At 40.8% G+C, this 18,235-nt stretch overlaps 1 protein-coding gene across 1 annotated transcript in view; it reads right to left on the bottom strand.

The window, feature by feature from the left end:
- Positions 1-18,235, bottom strand: part of si:dkey-91m11.5 (PH_BCR_vertebrate and RhoGAP_Bcr domain-containing protein) — a 34,443-nt gene that overhangs the window by 1,538 nt on the left and 14,670 nt on the right. Inside the window, exons 2-22 of the mRNA XM_037098341.1 lie at positions 18,017-18,198; positions 16,407-16,511; positions 16,035-16,220; positions 14,938-15,045; positions 14,645-14,705; positions 14,487-14,539; positions 14,262-14,402; positions 10,074-10,195; positions 9,672-9,837; positions 9,324-9,443; positions 9,018-9,093; positions 7,974-8,078; positions 7,799-7,873; positions 7,233-7,330; positions 6,988-7,119; positions 3,010-3,069; positions 2,360-2,469; positions 1,451-1,590; positions 1,121-1,255; positions 918-1,023; positions 47-206 (exon numbers count right to left, since the gene is read on the bottom strand). Coding sequence (XP_036954236.1) covers positions 47-206; positions 918-1,023; positions 1,121-1,255; positions 1,451-1,590; positions 2,360-2,469; positions 3,010-3,069; positions 6,988-7,119; positions 7,233-7,330; positions 7,799-7,873; positions 7,974-8,078; positions 9,018-9,093; positions 9,324-9,443; positions 9,672-9,837; positions 10,074-10,195; positions 14,262-14,402; positions 14,487-14,539; positions 14,645-14,705; positions 14,938-15,045; positions 16,035-16,220; positions 16,407-16,511; positions 18,017-18,198 — 2,441 coding nt within the window. The remainder of the gene's footprint in view (positions 1-46; positions 207-917; positions 1,024-1,120; positions 1,256-1,450; positions 1,591-2,359; positions 2,470-3,009; positions 3,070-6,987; positions 7,120-7,232; positions 7,331-7,798; positions 7,874-7,973; positions 8,079-9,017; positions 9,094-9,323; positions 9,444-9,671; positions 9,838-10,073; positions 10,196-14,261; positions 14,403-14,486; positions 14,540-14,644; positions 14,706-14,937; positions 15,046-16,034; positions 16,221-16,406; positions 16,512-18,016; positions 18,199-18,235) is intronic.

Here is an 18,235-nt window from a genome sequence, read left to right as displayed (position 1 = left end):
TTATCTTAATAAGTATCACTAATTAATATCCTGACACAAGTATTACCTGAGCCATGACCTCAAGAGACCAGCTGTCATTCATGGAGATTGGCTGCGAGCTGTTTGAGATTTTGCTGTCTTTTTCAGACGGCCGAAGCAAAGTGGGGCCAAAAACGGTGGCCAGATTGTGCAAAGACATCTTGTTGACGCTCTCGTTTTCAGTTACCCTGTAAGAACGGGGCCAAAGATAACAGTCAACCTACAGATAATTGCATATCAACAGCAACACAGTACATCTTTTTTAAACTTTATGGAAAACTTCTCCTCAATCTGAAACAACTAAAGGAAATCTGTTACTGTGGATGTCAGCTCACAGACTTTAAAACAGCTGTGAGACTTCAGCTGAACAGCGACCTCTACAGCTACAAGCGACAATTACAGGTCTAATGTGAAAACTTTTGATCTATAACGAGAAGAATATGTTATTTACATCCTATATAAGTGAAATTGTCTTCCCGTCATGTATCTGTGCTTTGTAAGATTTTACAGTAGCACTTTTACAACCACCCATTACCACTGGTGAGCAGTTTAAAGGTTTAAAATAATACATCTGTGGGGGTCATTAATACGTGACCGATGACCTTTATTGCAACTTCAATGTAAGGATGGATGAGGTCAATTTCCACCAGTTAAAGGCATAATTATGAGATACCTATTAATTAATATAATAATAATAATAATTTTGACTTTTTAATCTCATAATTATGACAGACACATTTTTTTTATCCATCAAGCTTAAGTTCCATCTTTTTTTTCTTTAACTGGCAGAGATTGGGCTTCCAAAGGGGGGCTTTCACAAATCTCTCTCCCTCTTTCTCTAAGCAAGAGAGAAAGAGGGAGAGAGACTCATAAAGTTAAGATCATTAAGGTTGTTTTACCTTTTAAGGTGGTCGAGCAGGAAGAGGAAGGTCACCAGATTGGGCTCCGGCAGAGACAGCAACAGGTTGAGCATGCAGCTCTCCTTGGCCACGCTGTCAGAGAGAGCTGCAAATCAAAAGTACACAAGAATGTGCAACTTGCAACTCATTTGTACAATCCTGACTGTTGAAAGTGACATGGCATTAAAGAAGTGGTGACTGACCGATGCCTCCAGCAAAGTTTGGGTACAGCTCATCAGTGAAAAGAGGCTCCGGCAGCTCGCGGAAATACAGCTTTAGTGTTCCAGCGATGGCATTAACGTCCATCTCCCTCATCATGACAGACACGTCCTTGTTGTCTGCGGGGCGGAAAAGACAAAAGTGACTAACTAATACAAGTCGCACAATGACCTTAAAAAACACTTGTGAGTTGAGTATCAGTCCATCCTTCAGAGCTCTGTCTTTAAGTTTGTTCACATGTAATCTATTTCTTCTCTCACAGCTCTGTTTGTCAAATATTTTTAAGAAGAAAATCTAATTCAGACAGAACTCACTTGAATCAAAGGCAGCCTTCAGCGCCTGGATGTCAGTTGCGACACCAGACACTCTGTAGATTCCCACCTCATCCATCCCTCGGCGCTCAATCTCTTCCACACACTGTCGCACAATAAGGGGAACCTTGGAGCGCTCTCTCCTGGTGAGGACACACAGAACCAAGTCTTAAAGGGGCTCCTTACAAATCAACACATCATACACACATCCTATAAATGCTTTGAGCATGTCAACCATGGTTGAAACAAGTAAATCCTGCACTATGTCACGCCTTACTGATGCTGAGCATATCGCTGGTTTTCCTGCAAATGCAACCAGTTGGTACACAGTTTAGAGAGCAATGGCTGCGAATAACCACTCACACTTTACTGGGACATTTAAATAGTGATGAGACTTTGTTCATTTTATTTGTTACACCTGAGCTTTTCCGTCTATGATAGGTCAAAATGTCTGCAGTGAAAGTGTTCGTTTCTCTCACATTTGACGGTGCAAAGTATAAGAATTTCACCATGTAAACTAATGAATAAAGTCTTTTTGGGCAGCAATGCGTCACATGACGTTGTGAAAACATGGTTTGGCCGCTATGAAAACTGGCTTCAATGCTTGCCGCTCTTCCTTGGAGCTTGAGCCAGCCATGGCATTTTTCATAATACCACTCTAGCCACAGCTAGCGTCTGAGATCACTAACTGAATGGCTAATTGGGCAACCAAGTTAACAGTTACAATAAGCAGCAGTTAGTGCTTTATCTGGGGATTTGCTGTTATAATTAATCAAAAGTCGGATGCCAAAACTAAAAAAATGAGCACAGACGTGCAGACTCAATATAAAAAAATATAAAAATAAAATAAAAAAAACATGATAAAAATAAATATTACTTGGCATGACACACACAAAACCATCATCAACTCACTTAGTAACTACGTTGATCTTCACTCCAAAGACACCGGACTGTTTCCGTGAAGGCATTCGCTTCAGGCTGAACTCTCTGCTGGTGAACTTCATCGAAAGCTTCACCTCAATCTGAAACAAGCAAAGACAAACATCTGTTTTATACATGTCAACTAAGCTAGCATGTGTAATTTAAATGTAGGTCATACTGGTCATATTAAATACCTTGCCTGCTTTAAACCCATTTCAGTATTGTTAAACCTTCATTATATACTTCAAAACATGTTGAGCAAAATAGACCATTGTTTGAACAATCAGTCCTATTAATTAAAATGTCTTCCCCAAAACTACACAGTGCTCCTTTTGATTTTTTTTAGTCTCCATGTCGACCTTGTCTGGTTTTTATGATTTTAGCTATAGAGATTTTTGATTTAGACATGGCCCTAATGAATACAGAAAAAGTAGCAAAATTAGAAATAATTACAAATCTGAAAGTGTGATTTAAGCAGCTGTACAGCTTTTTTATATGGTCTCTAACACTTTAATAAAACAAGTGCTGAGAAAATGGAGACTCTGCTGCCTCACCTCAGAGTTGGAAGCAGTTAACCAGAAGCCAACTGCACTGTTGCTGCTAATTTTGCCTCTTTTTACTGAGATGGTGAGAACACTTACCCCATTCATCCCGATGACCGTTCGCTGCCAGTCTTTATTCTGCAACGTCTGAGCATCCAGCTGAAAAACAAAAATAAAAGGCAAAGTTGTGTTTCATGGGTTACTTTTAATTAAATTACAACCAGGAATTATTTTCCACCTTTATCAGTGTGAACTGAATACTAAATCTTCACTTTCTGTATTGATAAACATAAAGTCCATATGGACAGGTAGCGTCAACTCATGTCACTAATCCTGTTTTTATCATCGGACTAATACCAGGCTGCCAGGCTTTATTTACAGCGATCAGGCATGAGTAACGTGGTAACATCATGTCCTCGCTGCTAAGCGCTGTGCCTGTCCAACATGGCAGACGGTCTGTCACTCAAGAAACCATCAAATCTCATTCACATAATCCGGGATGTTTCAGAGAAAGTACATTTTCTTTTATACGATTCAAAGAAGGAATCACAGCTGGTGCAAAAACCTCAAAAGAAGTATTGTCACATTCCAACATTTAACATAGAAAAGACAATAAAAAAAACAATTAAGGAAAAAAAAAATGATACAAGGTATCCTTGATTCCAGGTCGTCCACAGCTCACTGTCCTTATCTTTACCTTTGGTCTAAGCAGACTGCTGCGGACTCTGTCCCACAGACGGGCCCCTGTGCTCGGGGTTTTCCTTGGAGCCGTGTCTCCCTCTTCTTCTAGACCGCTGCTGGTCCGGTCCAAACTCTCCTCCTCATTAAGATTGCTTTCACTCATTCTTTCTGGCATGAGCCTGTCTCAACTCTAAAATCTTTCTTTTACTGACTGATGGCGAACAAAAAAAACCCAGCGCTCTTCCACAGATAACTCTATTTTGAAATCGCGACACAAACAAGAGCAGCAGGTCCTTCTTCACTCAAGTCACTGATCACATCGCCTTGATGAATCTCCTCAGTGATGCAGCCCAGCAATATCTTTACAAAACTTCCTGTGCCATCGTCATGTCTCGGCATTGTCAGACTCCAAAACGTTTCTTTCCAGTGGGAAGTCAGAAAAGGAACAAAGCCAGGCAGCCTGCCGACCACGCTCGCCTCTGTGTTGTTCTACTTCCCAGATGGATTTGGGGGATTAACTCCTGAGAATCCCCTCCTACCCTCATTACCAACATGCTCACGCCTACCGCTGTGAGCAGTGCTGGCTGCTAATCTAGCATCTCAGGTAGCCTAAATAAGGTCCTCTAGGGCCAATCACTGATTAGCGCCAGTGACCTTTAACACCAGGCAGGTCTTCCTTGTATCTGAAATCATATTAAATAGCCAAGTCCCCCAGAGGCTCTTCTTTCTATTAAAAAAAAACAAAAAAACAACTATGTTTTGTTTTCCCACAGAGGAGGTAAAGTCCTGCCTCAGTGAACACAATCAAATTCTCACGGTTGTGACATAGTGCTGCAGGTTATTTAGTGTTATTTTTAAAGACGCATTGTGTAGCTCTGGGGAAAAATTTTAATCAGAAGAGAAAGATCTTCATTGACTTTTTTTGATGTCTAAACAAATTAAATAAACAAACTATCTTTGTTTTCATGACTAAATAAACTGACTAAACAAGCTGACCTTAAAGGACAACACAGTTTCATACTGTTTTACCTTGTTTATATTTGGCAGAATAAATATTTGAGTTTGTATTGTTACTGCATTTATATTGTCAATATTAAAATTCTGAGTTTGAATTTATTTTTTAAAACTTCACAGTGGCCTTTTTAATGGGTCAAACTGGAGGTTTTTTGTAATTAATTAAAGGATCTTCCATCTTTCAGATCACTTTGTATCTTAAAAATGTTACCTTGGGCCAAAATTTACAAATAAAATACGGCAAAGAAATATCTGACACTTGGCAATATTTATATTATTTATATTTATTCTAAATCCTATTTTTGTATATCTTTTATTTCATTTATAAATTATATTTATATCTTTTATTCTATTTTTATTATCTAATTCCCCTTTTTAAAATCATGTTATATCCATGTGCTTATATATGTCACCCTATTATATATATAGTATATAATTATTTATTTCATGTGCCTTTTGCAGTTGTCAGAACCTCTATAGTCCTTTTCTTTTGCTTTTTCTAAAAATACACAAATTATTAAAATCAATAAATATAACACTAATTTAATACTAATTGTCAAGTATAGAAAACCTCCTGTGAACATCAGCTTTGACCAAACTTGTTCTAGTGGGGTCGGCAAAGAGGAGGTCCATCAAGTTAATCATCAACGCCGCAGAGAAAGCCACCAGATAACTTTGGCAGAAGAGGGAGGTCCTGTGGTCAGCTGCTGCTGGGATGCAAACCGCAGGATTGATCATCTGGCTGGATTGGCCGAGTGAGAGTGTCCAATGTTGAGCGACCCAAAACACTTACATCAGTGATGATGCATCCCAGCACATCCACAGGATGTATTGTTAAAACAATTTGGTGTCATATTTTCAGTCCTTAGAAATAGAAATTTCGTCAAGTTACCATTGATGTAAAAAATCAACTAAACTGAAAGATTAACATGTAAGTGCTTTGAATACCTGACAGGTGTCCTATCTCCACTCTACATGGCATGAATCTGACTGAAGATGCCAGCTCCTTTCCTCTAAGACTGGACAGTGTTTTGACCCACCTGTCCAGCAGGGAAATCCCTTCACTGGTCGATCAAAGAGCTCTCTGTGTCTCTCTCACTCCGTCATCCTCGGGAGCAGTGCCAGCGGCTACATTTGGTCAACTGAAAGTCTAATCCGCCCTCTGTCACAACACACATCAGGGGTCAAGCAAAAGTGACCCACTGGCAATCTCACTGCTTACTACTCTTTCAACAGCGAAGGGCCCCACAGGGCAGGATTAGCCAAAGAAGTTCCCGAGGTCAGATGTGCAAATAAGCCACCGCTGTGGAGTTACAGGAATCAATAGAGGGAGCAAGTTCACTCCACATAGGCAAGGGTTGTTTTCCCTGTACATGTCAGTGAACTGTATAGATTTAGAGTCTGAAAATATTGATTTATAGATCCTTTTTTTTACTTTGGTGCCATAATGGATACAGTATTATGTATTTGCTGGAGTCTGTGTGAAGCAAACATCTTTTCTTTGGAAGGCCAGGATATCTCTGCAGCACTACAGTACTTCTACATTACAATGCTGCTTTGTCATACTAATTGTTTTTAAATACAAGCTGTAGCCAGGTGGTGTATAAACTGGCTCATAAGTAACAAGAAATGCCAAAGATACAGTATGTTTGAGGTCCTTTAGAAACAGCATTAGCTGGGTATAGTATATAACTATTTACTTGTTTATTTCTCAAGTTTAAATGACCCACTCAGTGCATATAGCTTCTTGGTAATATTTTTTTAATAACCTACTTTAAATATTACTTGCCAAAATGTTTGTTTATTCTCTGCATTTATGTCAAAACGTTATATTGTTACAGTCATTTTTCAATACTTGAAGGAGATCTATTACACTTTTTCCCTTTCCTTCAGTGTGTTGTTTATGCTCTTGTGTATGTAAAACATCTTGGAAGACAAAGTCTGCACCAACAGAAGCTCCTCTCCCTCAGAAAATCCTGCTCCAGAAACGCTTGTCAGTAGTCCAGCCTTTAGTAGTCCTTGCCTAAAGTAAGAATTGATTTAGCACAACTGCTCTGTTGTTCTTAGCAGTGATGGCTGCCAGCTGACCAATCAGAGCCAACTGGGTATTCAAGATGGGTCTGGCTTAAAGAAAGAGGAGCTAAAATAGAGCATTTCACCAAAAAATATGAGAAAATTGATTTGTTTGTTGAGCATGTAAACTTATTCCAGTAGTAACCCAAAATAAAATTATGAAACAAAATAAGCATAATATGACTCATCATTTAACATTGATATTGGCAATTTCAGCACCCTTGTCCTCACAGGAATTTTCATACAACACAGGTAATTCTCAGCCGAGACATCTGACCCAAACCCAGACCTGCCATAACTGGTCCATACCTTTATTTGTCCTTTGGCCATGATCTTGTCTGTGATCTCTCCTTCCTCTTTGCTCTGCCTGGTTTTGTTGCAGCACTTCTCATAGCAGAGCAGCCTCAGAGTCTGAGAGCCCTCCAGTTCAATCTCAAACTCCTTGCATGGAAACAGAGCAAAGGCACGTTACTGTGGGTTTCAGCCGAGTGCACCACAAGGTACAACAGAGGGTCTCACTCATTCACTGTCTCCATTCTGATGTGCACTCTCACCTCATTCCAGTTGGGCTCTGTAGAGTCTCTGTACACACGTGTTTTGGCTTTGTTGACAAAGTAGCCAAAGGAATCCACCTCCAGAGAGCAGTAAAGGTCTAGTGGGCAAAGGCAAAGTTTAGTTTTATTCTAAAACGAAAATGAAGATCTAACTAACATCAATCAGCTGGCTGAGACATGTCAGCGTGAGGCACTCGATGAAGCCTCTTCAACTGCGACTGCATGCTTTCAATGCCAGAACTCTTTCTCTGGTGTCATCATAGCTCTAATGTTACCAAGCAAATTAAGTTGACCAGTGCCTGACCACGTTTTTGTTAAGGTCTGAGCAGGCAGTGATTTGAGACAAAGACATATTTGAAGCGGCTTGTACACAGTGTTCCTAGCTAATCCCACTTGTTCCCCTGCAGCTGCCCTTCCAGCTGACAGCCACAGCAGAGAGAGGGTGGAGGGGGGGAGTGCAGCAGATGAGTCTGGACAGACACGGGGGATGATGTGACACCACGTGCAACCTTTAGAATAATCGGTGAGATGATTTCTAGTCAAAAACAAGAGGATAAGCCACTTACTTAAGCTCTGTTTCAGCCCTGATGCAGAGTGGACGATGACATTTAGGAACCCGTACAAACCAGAAGATTCATCATCTGTGGAGGGCAGCGTTCAGATTATGCATGTTAAGATTAAATACAAAGCTGTAACTATATTAAAAATGTGTATTAAATCCTAAAAAGGACAATACCTTACCTTCTTTATTCATGGTCATTGGAATCGTGTGTACAGTCTGAAGTTTCACACATGAGTTAGTAAGCATCTGCAGCTCCAGAGAGGTCAGTGAAAAACTTTTAAAACCTGAAGGACATACAAATTACAATTATACAATTATCATTATAATCTATTTAAAATGTCCATCAGATATTTAAAAAAAAAGAGCAAAGAGAGTTTGTTTAGGCATTAAAAAAAATCAAGATTTTTTTTTTTGTGTGTTTAAAATGTTTTCTCCAAACCTACATAGTGCACCTTTTAAAGCACAGTTTTACATCTTCCAAAACTGGAGAGGTGATTTAAGGTGTTAGATCAAGAAGGATACCATCTTGCCACTGAAACACTTTACCTACGTCATAAAATTAAACACAATAGAAGAGCAGTGTAGTCTTTTTCAAAGGATGAAAACATACTTTCTTTAACGTTATAGTAAAATACATTGCAGTGACAGGGAGACAAATTAATACTGGAACAATCCATCACTAGCTTTTCAAAATGTACCATTAAGTCGGTCTTCATGGAGGGATAGAAACTGTTAATGATTTTATAAATAAACACAAATGTACTCTCTGATTTGTAAAACAAACTTGTTCTGACTGATGCGAATTTCTTTAGATTAGTTTAACAGATACAATAAACTAGAGTTTACGAAACTTGTGTAACACTTCATTTTACAGGTCGGATTAAATATTAAAAAGGTGCTAATAATAAAAAGTAACATATCTGAAGACTTTAAAAAACTAGAATCCACATCTCCTCCAACACTAACTTACTAAAAGAAATGTATTATCATTTTAAAATGGTATAGACAATAGATATTTAAAAGAACAAATTAACTCAATTTAAAATCAACAGGTCAAGAGGCATTCAAAGCAATCAGTTCACAAAAACATGTACTTCAACTCTGAACTTGTCTGTTGAAGGTAATATGGGAGGACGATAAAGACACCAGGGGACGGCATGATAATAAAATGACAAAAATGGGTTGTTGTTCTGTTCATGTTATGCAAATGGCAGAAAACTCACACTTCTTCTGCTGCTCACGGATGATCTCCCTCCACTCTGCACGCTCGTAGTCCGAAGAGATGAGGAACGTAAAACTCTGAAGGAAATGAAGAGTTGACAAACTGTGTTATTGCACTCTCACGCTGTAACAGCAGAGGGCAGCAGACACCAAAAAAGAAGTTAATTGCTGGTACAAGATATTCCCCATTATACTTGCATGAACATTTTAAATAGGGAATCAAGGAACCATCGTTCATCAATCAAAGCAAGATAAACTTCAAACATGCTTGATGATGTTTAATCCCTTCTTGAAGAGCCCTGACTCACCTTTCCGTTTCTGTTGGCCACCCTGAACGCCATGTTGGGCGACATGAGAAGCAGCAGAGACTCTTGCTCTGATAGCTTCTTTCTCAGTCGCTCGATCACTTTGGATCCTTTGGTGGTTCTCTGCAGATTAAACAGTAACGGGGTTAATGTGACGCAGCACACAATGTCAGAACATTTGTTCTATTCACATGTGCTAATCTTTAAGTTCCTCATTTTATTTTTGTTTGTCTTCAGACAAAGCTATAATTGTTCAGTTGCAGTTCCCTCAAATCAGAAATAAACTGTGTTGAATTCTGTCATATCTTTTTGTATTTTCTCTACATGTGTTTACCAGCTGTTTTTCCTCACCTTTTCTCTTTGGATCTCATTCTTGATCTGAGATATTTTGATCTTCATGGCGTCGATCTCCTCGTCTTGGACCAGAGGAATGGGGGTGGACTCACAGTCCTCAATGGTCTGGAAGGTCAGATCAGCCAGTGGGATGTACCACTTACAGTCATACTGTTGCCCTTTTCTGTTGGAGGATAACGTTTTTATAATTACATTATTTTTTAAACTTTCTCCACTATGTTGTCCTGCTTTGTCACCAGAACAGTTTGTTGGTCACAATGGAACAGTCCTATTGAGATTAACAAGTTTAATGTCTATCTGGGAGTGACTCTCAGTGTCCAACAGGAATTTGAACCAGTGGATCTTCCGGGTCACACGCCTGGATCCCAACTCTCCGTCAGGACGCCCACCCAGACTCACCCCGCAGCCTGTTTCTTCAGCTTGGTGCAGAGCAGCAGGTCGGTGAAAAGGAAGACGTGACGAAGTTTCCTGGAACCTTCGACCAGCTCCACCATGAAGCGATCCCTCAGCAGTTGACGGTTCTGCCAACGGGAAACGAGAAATCGCGTCATTAAACTCACAGCGCAAAAAGCAAATCACTGCAACTTACAGTTACAGTACAGTATCTAATTTAAATTCAACACTGACGCTGAGTTATAAATAGTTTCTTCAGGGTTCTCAAACAATGACTTTGTGCTGATGTTTGTACATGCTTGTAATTAATGTACAGCCTGTGGTGCTTTCAGATGAATGCTGCCAACCTCACGCTGGATGTAAACAAAATAACATTTGTGATGTGAACAGAAACGAGGCAACAAGTGTACGCAGCATATTTCAGTGACCACTGATGAATGGTGCATTTTCAGATCATTTCAAACTCTAATGTTTGATGGTCTGGAGCACATCCGTCATGTCTTTTGGCTCCACGGATTGCAATGCCAGTCTGCCAGGCAACCTTTGGTGCAGATCGAAATGTATGAACAACGACTGAATGGACTGGCAGGAAATTTGATATAAGATTCGAAGTCCTGTTAACTTTTGTTGTGTTGATCATTTTACATGTTACATTTTGCCACTTGTATAAAAGGCTAAAGCAACTAACACTTCATTATTGAATAACCTGCTGATTATTTTCATGATTAACTGATTGGTCATTTAGTCAACAAAATTTTTTGTTAAATCAACAGTCCAAAACCCAAAGACTCCTCATTCACTATCACACAATAACAAAGAAAAGCAGAAAATCCACGGACTGAAGCTGGAGCTTGTAAATTTTTGACATAGTTGCTTAAAAAATGAAATAACTAGAATGGCACTACATATACTGCATATACATCGCCTTTAATCCAAATTATACTCATAGATACCAGCCACCTTAATAAGCTATTCTTTCTATTTTTATCAAGATCCATGCTTTATTCACAGATAAAATTACAAAATTAGTTGTCAAAAAGGCTCGAACGAAACTGAAAAAAAAAAAATCCTGGATCCATGCCTTTATCAGCACCAAAAGTGGTCTGTCTGGGAGGAGACACATCCTCCATCCAAGTTTCGTAGAAATCCATTTAGTAGCTTTTGTGTAATCCTGCTGAGAACCACACCAACCAGCCGAGCAAAAACATAACCTCCTTGCTGGAATTAATTACTTGATTACCAAAATAGTAGTTCCACCTCTTCTGAAACTGATGACACTGCATAGTTCGATCGCTCTTGTTTTTAATGCGACTGTTAAGATAATAGTGTCAATTGTATCGTGGTGAGTGCTAGAATATCGATTGTTCTCTTTGTTTTTTTTTAGTTTGGAGTGAGGTCACACAGTACACTCAACCCTGACAGAATGCAGGATAAATACACTATTGATTTACAAAATGCAATGCACAAGACAAATAAATAACTTTTCATAGCTGAGAAAAGAAATTCTAAATACAGACAGATCTCATAAAACAAGAGAGAAGTATTAAATCTCTCGGACAGCTGAAACACCAGTTAGTGTGTATGAGTGTGCATACTGTCAAGAATAAGTCTTGTTTCCTGTTTAGGAATAAAATCTAAGTTCAGAACTCCCTTTAATCTTTGTTGATCCGTGCAGCCTGAGGTTAGACGTACATGTGATGACATGAGCTCTTCCCGCAGCTGCACGCATCTAAATTCCCCCGCTGCCTTTTGACCTCTGGGCTGAGGCTGTTTACCATGACACTGCCCATGTGAGACTCTACCATCCCACTCTGACCGCAGCTCAACAAAAACAAGGAAATCACTGCGGCGTGGTTTTCCTATTCTCTCTTCTGTGGACACCCGTGCAGCGCTGGCTGGTTACAGGCCCTCAAACATGTTCAGTTACTGTCCTGGTTTCAAAAAGAGGTGGCAGGGTGACATTCGATTATTGTTATGTGACACAAATAACCACAAATAGTCAATAATCCAATGGAAAAACAAGAGCTGTGACTGCACAGAGCTCACACCCTCCTGACACTGGAATCTGTATATTTATGTACAGTAATGACACGTTGAGCAGCGAGGCATGTACACGAGGGGAAGATAAACAAACTTGTGGGTTTAAACGGTCGTAGTAATTACAGGCAGCCACGGTGCAAATTTAGTCAAGAGTTGATCACCTACAACAACAACAACTCATGTTTCAAACCGATTGTGTGAAACTGTCATGTGCTGGCTTGTTATCTGTCAATCTCCCTGCGGGATTTCAGACTTCCTAGACAATATCCAGAAGAATGTTCCCAAGAACTTTCTTTGATTTAATATCTCACCCCGGTGGGCAGAGCCAGTTCCCAGAAAAAACAGAGGAAGTTCTCAGTCAGGTCATCTGAATCACAGCCCTGAGATGCATGGTGTGGGGAGGGGGATCGGAGGGGTCAGGAAGCACTGGTAAGTCGGTGCACGCCCAGCGCAGAGGGCTGGTTAGACAGTTAAGTTGATAAGGAGTGCTGCACGTCATTTCTGGGAAGCAGAGTAGACACTATGGCAAGGAAGGATGGGAGTGAGCGTGGAGGTAATCGACAGGTTTTCCTGGTTTGCAACGCAGGGGCCACTTGCCTCCAGTGTTTGCACTGATTTGTCATAGGCTTCCTCTACGCTCCACTTCCTTGAAAACTACAGCAGACAGGCTGAGATGAGTCAGCAGCGACGTGACTCACACACCAGTTTTATTGCAGCTTCCAGACACCTTGTGCTCGAAGGTCTTTACTGTTAACAGTCAAGATATGATGCAATTTACGTGGGCAGACATAATCCTGAAATCCACAATGTGGCGCTTTCAGTGAGAAAATCAAAAGTCAAAATTTTCTCGAGAACTGGACAGTATGATAGAGCCAAATCAAGTTGTCAATTGTATTACTAGATGTTCGCAGGAACATTCCCAATTATTTTAATAATTGATACATTGTTTCTGTCATTTTTCAAGCAAGAATGTCAAACATTTTCTAGTTCCAGCCTCTTAATAACGAGAATTTGCTACTTTTTCTTGTAAATCAAAGTAAATTAAGAGTCTTTGGGTTTTGGACTGCTGATTGGACAAAAGAAAACATTTTGAAGATGATTTTTAAAAATGTATTAACAAATCATAGGCTAAATGTCAGCTCGACCGCTCATAAAAATAATCACTTGAGCTTTAGCAACCGATAACTCAGGATTGCCAAATTCCCTTTTTTAGTTTCAGCCATGCTAGCATGATGGCAATATGTGTGGCAATGGGGGTCCACCAGTTTGGTCTAGATTAAAATGTAAAAATAATTCTTATTAGATGGATTGCTGTAATACCTGGTACAGACAGCCCCCTCAGGATAATTTGCATTAACTTTGGTAATCCCTTTACTTTTCATGTAATGCCATCATCAGGTCAAATCATTTATTTAACCAGGACTATACATGCAAATATTATGACATTCTCATTATCCTCAGCTATATTTTATATCAGTGCTTTTATAAATGTATGCTTACAAACATACTAACCTAAAATGGCAAACTTAGTAAAAATGTATACCCAGTAAACATCGGTAGTGTTAGCATTGTCAGTACTGACACTCAAAGCTTCAGAGAGTCACTGAAGGTTGGAAAACAAATGCTGTCTGTAAATATTGTTGCGCCTATTAGCAGAGTAAGCAGACCACCAAAAACGGGTGGATGTTTGTGACTCATACACTGGAAAAATATAAAACCATATAAAAGCTGGAGCGGCACAGGGAGTCAACATTGTGGTGCCAGGCCTCGACGCTGTACCACCACAACATACAACAAACCCCTGAATTTGTCCTTGGCAAAAGGGAACAAGTGCTCTACAAAAGGGACAAACTGTGCCCACTTTTAATGTGGCCCTCTCCTCTGCTCAGGCCCTTTGTGAATATTAACTAAAACAACCTGGACAACATTGAATCAAACAGGAATTGATGGAATTTATTCTGGTGAACAACCCCCCAAAATCCAGCGTCAATCAAGTCTCTGTCTTACTTACAGGAACGTGTCAGTTGGCAGTATGGAGGAGAAGCAAACTCTCTGTTCAGATTGTGCCTGAACACATTCATATGAAGAACGTGTATTCATACCTAGCCACACTATAACCAGAGGTGATATTGTAACTAGGCTTTCCACACTGACCTCTCCCTTCTTAACTGTCATGGACTGTCTACGCGGGGTGATCTCTTCGTTAATACTGGACAGGAAGTTCTGGGAGATGCGCAGGGCATCCTGTAACAGCGGATGGTCCGGGTGGCTGGAGGGCGTGTGCTTCAGGAGGTCCTGGAATAGAAAAAATGTGGACAAATTCAATCCCCAAAACTCTCTTTGTGTTGCTCCAGATTTTTTTCAGGCATATTGACTTACATGCAGAACAAGTGTGCTGCGCGTCACTCTGTCCACAGGTTTGTAGAGGAGAGCTGTGGAGGAGGAAGAGTCAGTTTAACAGGCCTAGTCATAGCTCAACTACTTATAGCAATATTGATTTATGTGGAGGCGGGCCATTCATTTCACTCAATACTCACTTTCCAGTGAATTTTTAGCCAACTGGTCTTTGCAGTCCTTTGTGCTTTTGACCTTGAGATTCTGGGAAGATAACACCAGAGGGAATGGTGAGAAAAAAAAAATACCCTCATTAATTCCCAACAACTGCCCCACGGTGCAATTAAAACAATCAGCAGCTCTGTAAAAAAGCTGCATGGCTCGTTTACACTGTGAGGACTGCTGAAAACTGCCCTGTCATCACTCGTCCAGGGCAGCTGTGCAGCATCAAACACTTGCTTGCCGCTGTCCCACTGTGCATAGCGTGATTACATACCTCAGATATCTCTGCAAACTGAGCGTTTGCCTGGCAGCACTTGTCCGCCGTCTCCACAGCAACCTTGTAGTTATCCACAAATGCTCGGTACACACCAAGCTGGCTGGCCTGCAGACACAAAGAGAGAAGATTAATTTTACTACTCTGTGAATTCCACTGAATACTTTGCAGTGTCACTGTGCGCTGCGCTCAGGCAAGGGCTGGCATAACATTATTACTGCAGGAACTGATGCAGTCGAGTGCGAGTAAGTGTTTGCTGCACGTGACACGGGTCTTTCATCTTTTCATCCAACAGCAAACACTGAGGTAGCTCTTATTCAGCGGCCTCCTATCGAGAGTTTTGTTCTCGTCTACTGCCTGTAATGTGGTGAAGCAAGGCTTTTATCTGGCCGGGAGATGACTCCAGGCAGTCTACTCACATGTGCACTGCAACATCCCCTGAACATTACTAGCAGCCAGCGACTCCCACCTTTTCCCCCTAAAAGTCTCCCCTCTTTAAACTCATCATTGATGATTAAGGCTTGACATTTAAGAAGTGCTATAATTAGTTTCTTGAAGTAACTGACTTGACAAAGTTGGCCTGTTTGATCAAAAACCAACGTACACTTTAATGCTGTGAGTTTTCATGTTACTCGATGCTTGTTTTCTTATACAAAAGGTGGGTTTAAATCGGATGGGAAGATCGCCACACTGTACTAAACACTCATACTGCAGTTACACTTGTGTAGCTGCAACATTTTATTGATATCAGCCCATCAGATACTTTGCATTACATTGTTCTCAGATTTCCTTGTTTGCTCTGTTGGCTGAAGAGTTCCTGCTGCTTTCAATTTCATAAGACGTTGATAAACAGGTTTTTGTTGCTTAAGCTCTAAAACATAGTCATGACATGTTCTCTCCAGAATCAAATATCAAAAGATCTCAACCAACCTTTTTTCTGAGGAATGGTTGATTGGTTATTTTTTTGTAACACTATACAAGTGGATTTCTTACATCAGCAAATTACCTGCTGCATTCGTACTGACACACATGAACATGAATTATTTTTAGTTTCCTTAGTTGTCTAACTGAAGCTATGTGAAATATCATCACCATACCAGTTTCTGGAAGAGGTCGCCCACACACTGCTGGTGGCCCCAGTCCTGGACTCGAGGCAGCAGAGCGTCGTAGAAGTCCTTGTGGATCTCATGAAGCTCTGGCACTTTGAAGAAGATGGTCTCTATCTGCTGGATGGTCAGCATTGGTTGGGATGTTGTGGCTGCGGCCCTCAGAGGCTTCATGGGCTGGATGAATAATCAGTCAATATGTAGGCCACAGTTAGTTAATGTAGGCCTGTGGTTTGAAACTATAGTCAATAAGTCACTCACGTTTAACAGAAAACATATGCTAGAAGAAATAATAATAGTACAGTTTTCTTTTTTTTTTGTAGAGAGAGACCTATGACCAACTCTGACCAAAGTCATACATACTATCAGTAGGGCCTCCAGGTGGCTGAGGTAGGTCTCCTCACTGGCCAGGATTCCTGACAGAACCCACTTCCTCATCTCCAGCCCCTTCTCCTGATCCAACTCCACCTGATTCAAACATGGTGCGAAGAAAGAATAATTGCCAAACATGAAGGGAAGGCATTCTCTAACACAAAAGGCAGATAATGACAATATCGTTTAAGTTTAAATGGGTTTTGTCTTCATCAAACAACCCAACACACCTATGCAAACCTCTGGCTGCAGCTGGTGAGGGATGAGGGACTGACCAGATTAGATTAAACTCTGTAGGAGTTTTACATTCCTAGAGGCCTGCACCAGAGACTCCTGGCATTGTAAGGAAGACAAATATGTGTCTAGCCCAGGAGTTGTTATTCCAAACAGGTCAAAGCCATCAGTCATCCTGGTGCGGGCTATCATGTCAGTATGAAACTCACTGGAGCATTGAGAAGAGCTGCACTGAGCTCTGCCATTACATTAATTAGGGATTTAGAAAAAGGAGGAGAAGCTGTATGCTGAGTGAGCCCACCACCAGCACCACTACCCTCTGCCATGATTTAGGCTTTGAAGATCACCAAGTGTGCACATCAGAGGATAAGAATACCACAGATAGGACGGGAACAGAGCAGAGGGGGAGGGGAGCTGGGTCTCTTTTTAACATCTGTTCGTCTACAGTATGTATGCTGAGTGTGTATGGGGTTTTTCAGCAATGCCCTGCTTCATGATGAAAAGCACTCCCAGCTGGGATTAAATGACTGACTGAGGGGCACTTCCTCTGTAGTTTTCTAAAGGGTTCTCCACTGATGTTACACATGTAGTGATGTCGTTTATTACAGAAAGTCTGGGTTACAAACTGAAAGTTGTGTGTATTTATGAGACATGAAGTGTCTCGTAACACTACTTACTGGAATGACCCTTTACACGTAATTCTAATAATTTACTTTACTAATGATTTACTTAATCAGGATCCAGCAAACTTCTAGTCAACTATATACACTAGGACTGGCATTACAACAATGAAAACAACTGCTAGCCTATGCACGTCACATTATTAACCTCCAAAGCCAAAACAAGCTCTTCCTACGGTGTAAACTGACAAAAATATAGATTTTGGTGCATCTATGTGTCTCAGGCACTTTTATGCACATGCATCAAGCAATCAGCAAAATAACAAAAGCAATATCCTCTTTGTAACAGAAGGAACAAGAATCATAGGAAATGTTGGTTTAGTTTGGTGAAACACTTCCTCATGACTGGAATGTGAGGTGACTTTGGTGCCATTTCTTATCAAATAAAAAACATAAGCAATAAAAACAATCTGACCTGAATTTAACTTGGAGGCTTTACTAAATGATATCCCTTCGTTGTTTTTCAAAAAACACCATGGCAGTTGAGGAAACAATGGAAGGCACTCTTCTAGCTACTTTTCATCACAGAATGAGAAGCCAGAGCAGCTAAAAGTGTTGGATGGTGTGAGGAGAGAGGACAGTGAAGGACAATGCGGTAGCCAGGGAACAAAGGCAGGAGATAACGAGTGGAGCAGCAGCACTGTGAGCTGGGAGACAACGTGGTGGGAGTTGACCCAGTAACATTACCGACAGCGTGGACTCCAGGGAACCAGAGGACTGGGTGTCTCGGCTGCTCCGGCTCTTGGAGCGGAGTCGTGGCGAGGAGGACGGAGATCCTGTGAAGGAAAGAGGATCGTGGCGAGTCTGGTGATCATCTGAGGGCTCCAGGTCATAGGCATACGACGGAGGGGTCTCATTGTAGGGAGCCTCTGTGAGAAACACAGGACAACAGTCACATGTTGTGTC

The sequence above is a fragment of the Acanthopagrus latus genome, chromosome 5 (genome assembly GCF_904848185.1).
Source record: "Acanthopagrus latus isolate v.2019 chromosome 5, fAcaLat1.1, whole genome shotgun sequence".
NCBI lineage: Eukaryota > Metazoa > Chordata > Actinopteri > Spariformes > Sparidae > Acanthopagrus > Acanthopagrus latus.
This window is presented reverse-complemented; position numbering and strand designations above follow the sequence as displayed.